The following is a 6,764-nucleotide window of genomic DNA, read 5'->3' as shown; positions in this document are numbered from 1 at the left end:
ATGTACCTTCTTGTGTCACGCTTTAGGCAAAATGGAGAGATAATTGATGCCAAGAATTACATTTATGAGTCGCATGTGGCTATCCAGCCCTGGCTTTTCCAAAAGTCTCCAGTATTGTGGCAAAGAATAGCCTCATGAAAGCGCAAAATCAATTGAAGGAATTGCAGTGATCATGTATTAATCATGTGTGTTTTGTTTTGGCTTTACTTGGATGTGAAAACGTCTAAGTAAGCACAATGCGTGTGTTTCAAAAGCACCGCTTGGCTTTATCGTCTTATGCTGCGTTGGATAGAAAAATTTGTATGCTATGATTGTATGGATTGTATGAGTAGAATATGTAGGATATAGAAAAACGGATGTTAGTTATTTTTATACCTGTCTCAAATATGTGTTCACAAAACGCAGGACCCAAAAGACAGCACACAAGGCGGTAAATAGCTTACAGATTACAAGTGGCTTAGTTGTTACCATTCTATATTGGTTGGGTGATTGGTATTAATAGAACATAAGGATACATATGAAACTACGCGCCGTAAAGTAGCAAGTACAAGAAGCTTGCTACTACAAAGGGGGCACGGTGATAATGCTCTCTTCTTTTGTATGGTAAAAACGGATGTTCTATATTGGTAAAACAGAGAGAGGCAATATGGTCCGAATGATTTGCTGACTCATTAATCAGTCCCCTCACTGAAAACTACAGAACAAAGTAATGCTCCAATACTATTAATTGACTGTTGTCTGGGCTAATGAGGATGAATAAAATGGTTAAGAACTATTTATATTTCTATTGGGAGTTAAATCCTCCACAAAAACCAAGTTTGAACAGTGTCTGTGTGCATGAGTTCATTCAGTATGAACTCATGCACACAGACACTGTTCAAACTTGATCTTTATCCAGAGATAAAGAAGAAGAAGAAGAATATAAAACATGGAAATAAGGAACAATGATAATTTTCCATTTGATGTAACGGTACAACTGTGTGTGTGCATCTTGTAATTGTGACACATATTTACTGAAGAAGAAGGAGATGCAGAATATGTGTGCAATATGATTTTAATTTGACTTATACAAACAGGAATTCAAGTGGTTAAATAACACTACGTTTTAAAATGGATTAGGTGGTTTACTAAACCTAAATTTAAAAAAAACACTCAAAAACTCACAACCCTTGGCTTTTCCTAATTGTAAAAACTCAGATTATAGTACACATTTTAATTCAAATGTCGGTCAGAGTATAAAGATAAAATCTACAATTTATGTCAACAACGCTCAGACTAGTAATTCACAAGCGTCTGATGTGTAGATATTTGACCTGTGTATCATAGCATAAACAACATAAAAATCTCTCCTGTATTTTAGATAAAACCACAGAAAAAACTTCAACATCAATTTATTATAAAAAAAACATCACAATCAAAGCACAAATTTTAATATTTAGAAGTAAAGTTAAATTAAACACAGAGATAAATTCAGTATAGTAGAGTTTCAACACATCATTAGAGAGCACTATGCAATAACTTCCCTCAAATTGAGGTAAATGTACGTCATGAAAAATTGATTTATTATTTCATAGCCAGAAAAATGTGGATTACACAGTTTACAAAGAAAACAATTTAATACAATACGGTGTAGTAGTGCGGACACATTCCAGTTTTCATCTCTGAGAAGAATCTTAAAAGAAATCTAAGTGTATAATTGTTGAACTCACTCACAAGCACAAAATGTACATATATATTAGTATATGGTTTTGTATATGGAAAAAATTTAAACATTTCCAATGGCTAATAACAAAGAAGTCTCTTTTTTCGCAAGAATTGTAATAAAAGTCACAGGAGACAAATTAAAAATGGGTAATTTCAACACTGTGAGTTTTATCAGATTTTTAGTTCATATTCATTACTTTCTGTTACCTTGTGTTGATCATTATCTGCACAGTACATTAGAGCTCTTTCCAAAAAAGGATACTCAACTGAATGTGTTTTGTCTCCAAAACACTGAACTCGACCCATTAATTACTGCTCTTTGGTAATTGGAGTAGTTCTTTGGCCAGCATCCGCACGGACAAAACAACTTTAACAGGATAACACTGGTATCTAAAAGGCCTTTGATTCTACTGCATCCATCCTTTGCACACCATGTCTTACTAAATCTTGAGTGTTTAATCTCCCGTAATTACAAAGATTTGCTTAGGTTAATAAAAAATAATCCGCCTCAATTGAGACCCCCTACCTGGACCTCCCCTGTGCCTTCTTTGCCCCTTTCTGTGAGGGATAAATTCACAGTCATATAAATAGAGTCACCTTCACAACCGTGAACCACAACTCAGGAGCAAAAGGCTGTTGGATATTGAGAAAGTAGTTTGGTTCGTCAGGTTTTTCAGAGAGGCGGAAACCTTTAATTAAAATTTGTTGCTAAACAAATTAGCCGTATTTAGTCTTATAGACTGACGTCATTTCCACGGGTTGAGATTGTGTCGCTCGTGAGCGCGTCAAGGTTAACAACAGTTGAGAGGCTCATCTTTATCTGTGATCTTGTCAACAGTAAGACTTCGGCGAAAGAAGCGAGGCTCATTGGGGCGGTCAGTTTGTGAAGGGTCCTGCACTTTAAAAGAAAATAGCCATGCTGTGAAATTCAGAAACAAAATTCTGAGAAGACTCTTGGGAGAGACACTTTTCATCTATCAGCTGATATTTATTCTGCAGCCAGTTTGGAACCTCTGAAATGAGTCTGAGATATCTTAATTCAGAGATGACGATGGAGGACAGAAGCAGCCGCATCGGTGGCAGAGAAAGGCTGGGACTGAGCTTCACTATTGACTACCTTCTGTTCAATAAAGGAGTCAAAGGTTCTAAAGAAGAAGCGACAGGAAGTCGTACGGCAGAGCAGACAGCGAGCAACCTGCTAAATCATCAGAATCCTACACCCAAAGAGGTGGGGATTCGCTCTGAGATACAGGAGAAGCAGGTACAGAGGTCAGAGGCAGAGACTGAAGACAGGAAAGTCAAAGAAGAGGAGGGGGATGAAGAGCAACAAGAGGAGGGGGAGGAGGAAGTGACCACCACCACATCTACCAGCAGCAGTCCAGAGAAGTCGGCAGACAAACCCAACCAGTCGTACATCGCACTCATTTCTAAGGCAATCCTGGCGTCGGAGCAGAAGAAGCTGCTGCTATGTGACATCTATCAGTGGATCATGGACCACTACCCGTACTTCAAGAGTAAGGTATGTTCACCTCAGTCTTCTTGTCTTATTTTAGTTGCCTGGCAGTCAGAGAGCAACCTAATGGCATTGTGAGAATACAATAGTTGTAGCTGTGGGGGAATTCAAAAAAGTCAAACTGGGTGATAATGTGAACGTGTGTCTGTGGGACTATTTCAACATGATTCATGCTGTGTTACTATAACTCGTCACAGCAAATGAAAGGCAATCGTGAGACAGACCATGAGTGAGCGTGCTTTGCCCAAAGTCTTCTGCATGTTTCATTCAATCGCTGACAATAATGTGGCAGCCATTTTCACAAGTGAAGCGACCTACTTGGCACAGGTAATCTGTCTGAGTGGTTAGGCAATTAGGTGCTTGCAGGGACACTAGATGATCTTCTTGTTGGCAAATTCACAAATAAAGTAATCCTGTTGCTAGGTTGCAAACTGACTCTGCCTTTACCAGGTGCAACAACAGATTGGATGTAGCCTAGTGGATTAAAGTTGATCACTGGTTTGACGTGCTAAAAAGGTAACTCAGGGTGTTGTGTCTTACTGCGATCATATATGGTCTTGACACGCTGTCACGAATCCTGCCAACAACAGGACAAGGTGACATCCTGAAGAGGATCAGAGATACTTAACAGCCACCTTTGGTAATTTTCAATTGGGGACTTCATTGTTTAACTCTTACTTAGTGTTCAGGTTTTAACCATATTTCTTCTCTCTCAACAGGATAAAAACTGGAGGAACAGCGTGCGTCACAACTTGTCCTTAAACGATTGCTTCATCAAAGCGGGCCGCAGTGAAAACGGTAAAGGGCACTTCTGGGCGATTCACCCCTCAAACTACCAGGACTTTTCTAACGGCGACTACCACTGCCGGAGGGCGCGGCGGAGGGTGCGCAGGGTGGCAGGACAGCATCCCCTTTCCTCCCTGAGCTCCCCCTACCACCCTGCCCTCGCCCGGCCCCACAGAACGACCTGTTGGTGCTGTCCTCAAGTCCAAACACTTCCTCTCTCCTGCTTGGCGCCCAGACTCTACTGGCCATGGTCCAGTGTGCAGCCTCAAGTGGGGCTCCATCCGGGCCTGCGTGCCTCTGTACTGTGAGAGTGAATAGGTTGTATTTTAGAGGTATTCTAAGTAATTTGCTAATGAATATGTCATTAGGTGATGTTAAAATTGAAGTGTACTTGGACAATGTTACATTATATTAAAGGCAAAGTGATTTTAGGATGTTCAACGATTGAATAAAATATATGAAGCTGCACTTCTTTCATTTATATTCCGAATGTTTTTTAGAATAACAAAAACACAATGTTTTGTTGTGATCTCATTAAATCATATTGAATTCAACTCCTTGCGATGTTTTTAATCAGCTGCCTCAGCTGTGTTGTGTGTGTATGTGTGTGCAGATAGCACTAAAAGTGAGCCCAATGCTGAAATACCACCCGGTGTTAGATGCTAATTAGTCAAAGCTGTCGGGATGCAAAATCTTCTGCCTTAAGAGACTAAAATCAGGCTTTCCAAAGCCGACTCCCAAGGATATGAGGCCAGATAATCTCAGCAATCCCAAATAGTTTCAAGAAATGGGAAGCTTATCACACAGTGTAATCCGTAACCACTGCTGCAGAAAGAAGGGGGACCACGGGAGGTCAGGGATGAAGGAAGCGGAGGAAAGGGAAGGAGGCAGAGAGAGAGGGAGGTGACGCTGATTTATGGGAGAGAGGTGGGAGGGCTTTATTTGGGAACTGTGTACTGTATTTGTTCAGAAGAGCTGGTCAGGGCAGACAAATGGAGCAACTGGAATAATGAAAGACATTTTTTTACGTTGAACACAAAGTCACAGTTAAAATGAATACAGTACATATCTTACTGTTAAGATCTATCTGTGTGATTTTTGGCACATATCATAAAGGGACATCCTGAAAGTGATCTCTAAAGCTGGTTCAGTTCAGTTATAAGATGACTCCAAAATATTGTCATAACAAGAATCAAGTCAATTTTTACCTGTCCGGCTCTCACATCAATAGTGAAATTCCTCTCTGACTTGCAAAGGTTGGCATTTACATCCACAGTGGTCCAGCCTAAGAGGATTAGGTCATACATTGACTTTTCTGAAGTTTGTTTGTCTCAGCTCATGTGGGCTTCTTATTTGCAAATTATTGAATATTTGAATAAGGCGATATTTGACATGAAATTAGATTCTACACAGACAATAATATGTCAGACGGATAAAGCTTAAGAGAGAGAGCGAGAGAGAGAGAGAGAGAGAGAGACAGCGTGTTAACCAAACAGTTATATCTTCTGGCGATGCTCATTAGAACAATGACAAATCCATCTAATTAATTTTTGTTCACCAAATCTTCCTATTCAATGTCAGCAGCTAATTGGAGACCTAATTTGCTTAATTCCCATGAATTGCTCTCTGCATCAAATCCTCTTCAATTCACCAGCTTTAAGGCTTTAATTTGGTTGCATATGTTTGCTGTACACACACACACACACACGCACACACACATCCAAGAGTTTACATTTCACACACACACACACACACACACACACACACACACACACAGCTCCTAAACCTTTCGCAGAAACACACATTTTGTACACGTAACAAATTACAGTGAGGTATAAAGCCTGTTATGTGATGAGATTTTGTATACATTTTAAATAATATATTAGCAGCTGAAATATATTAAGTGTTGATCATGTTTTTCTTGTTAAAAGCTGTTACTGTAATACTGTAAATACTGTAAATAACATTACTTATTTTCAACATACAAACATATAATTAACTACCTTTCTAGGAGAATAAGATTGAGGTCATAAACTGTGTGTGTGTGTGTGTGTTCATTTGTGCATGTCATTTTGTTAATCTAATGGGATGGGCGGAGGGGTGCAGGGGGCCGTAGATTAAAGCACAAAGATTTGCTGCTGATTAGCAGAGAGTGAGGTAAGAAGATCAGTCCTGCTGAGATGGCGATGAAACATTATGGCCGTGTTTTAATACAATACATTTACAGCAGCATTCCAAAGCTGATTCCCCTTAGCTTACATGTATCTCATTGATTTGAGTGTAGACTGAACATACAACTGTTTGAAAAACATAGGGCGAAGCCTGAACGTGTATGTAGCAAATTGATCAAACACATAAGAAAAAGGAAAAAGTTGCCTAGATTTTCAGCTTGAAGCTTATGTTGTGTGCAGTGTGTGAAATGATTCAACACTTTAAAATAAAATAAACATACTGTAATTGTAGAATCTAAAGCATCTCTGCCTTTCTCCTCTCTCAGTGACACTGGGAATAGTTACACTTACACACATTATTACAAGATCACATTATTATTATATAGTTATACAAATAACTTGAAATAAATGTGTTGTAAAAAATTATGTTTAATTTTTCATTTATAAATGTAATTTATTATATTATTTAATTCCCTGCAGAAATAGCCTCTATAGCTCTTTATTCTTTAAGAATTTAAAGAAACATTTTTATTGTCAGATTTGATGTAGGGATTTTTGTATGGTCTAAACATTAAAATACACAGATTTAT

The 6,764-nt window shown here is 38.7% G+C and overlaps 1 protein-coding gene across 1 annotated transcript; it reads left to right on the top strand.

Annotated features, from left to right (window-relative positions):
* The first annotated feature begins 2,749 nt into the window (after positions 1–2,749).
* foxq2 (forkhead box Q2) lies at positions 2,750–4,311 on the top strand. The gene is made up of 2 exons (XM_035653668.1): positions 2,750–3,223; positions 3,937–4,311. The coding sequence occupies exons 1-2, from the start codon at positions 2,750–2,752 to the stop codon at positions 4,309–4,311; spliced, it is 849 nt and encodes a 282-aa protein (XP_035509561.1).
* The last annotated feature ends 2,453 nt before the right edge of the window (positions 4,312–6,764 follow it).

The sequence above is a fragment of the Morone saxatilis genome, unplaced genomic scaffold (genome assembly GCF_004916995.1).
Source record: "Morone saxatilis isolate NCDOM2014 unplaced genomic scaffold, NCSU_SB_2.0 Contig12, whole genome shotgun sequence".
In the NCBI taxonomy this organism is placed as follows: Eukaryota; Metazoa; Chordata; class Actinopteri; family Moronidae; genus Morone; species Morone saxatilis.
The sequence above is the reverse complement of the archived record's forward strand: the minus strand, read 5'-3'. Positions and strand labels throughout refer to the sequence as shown.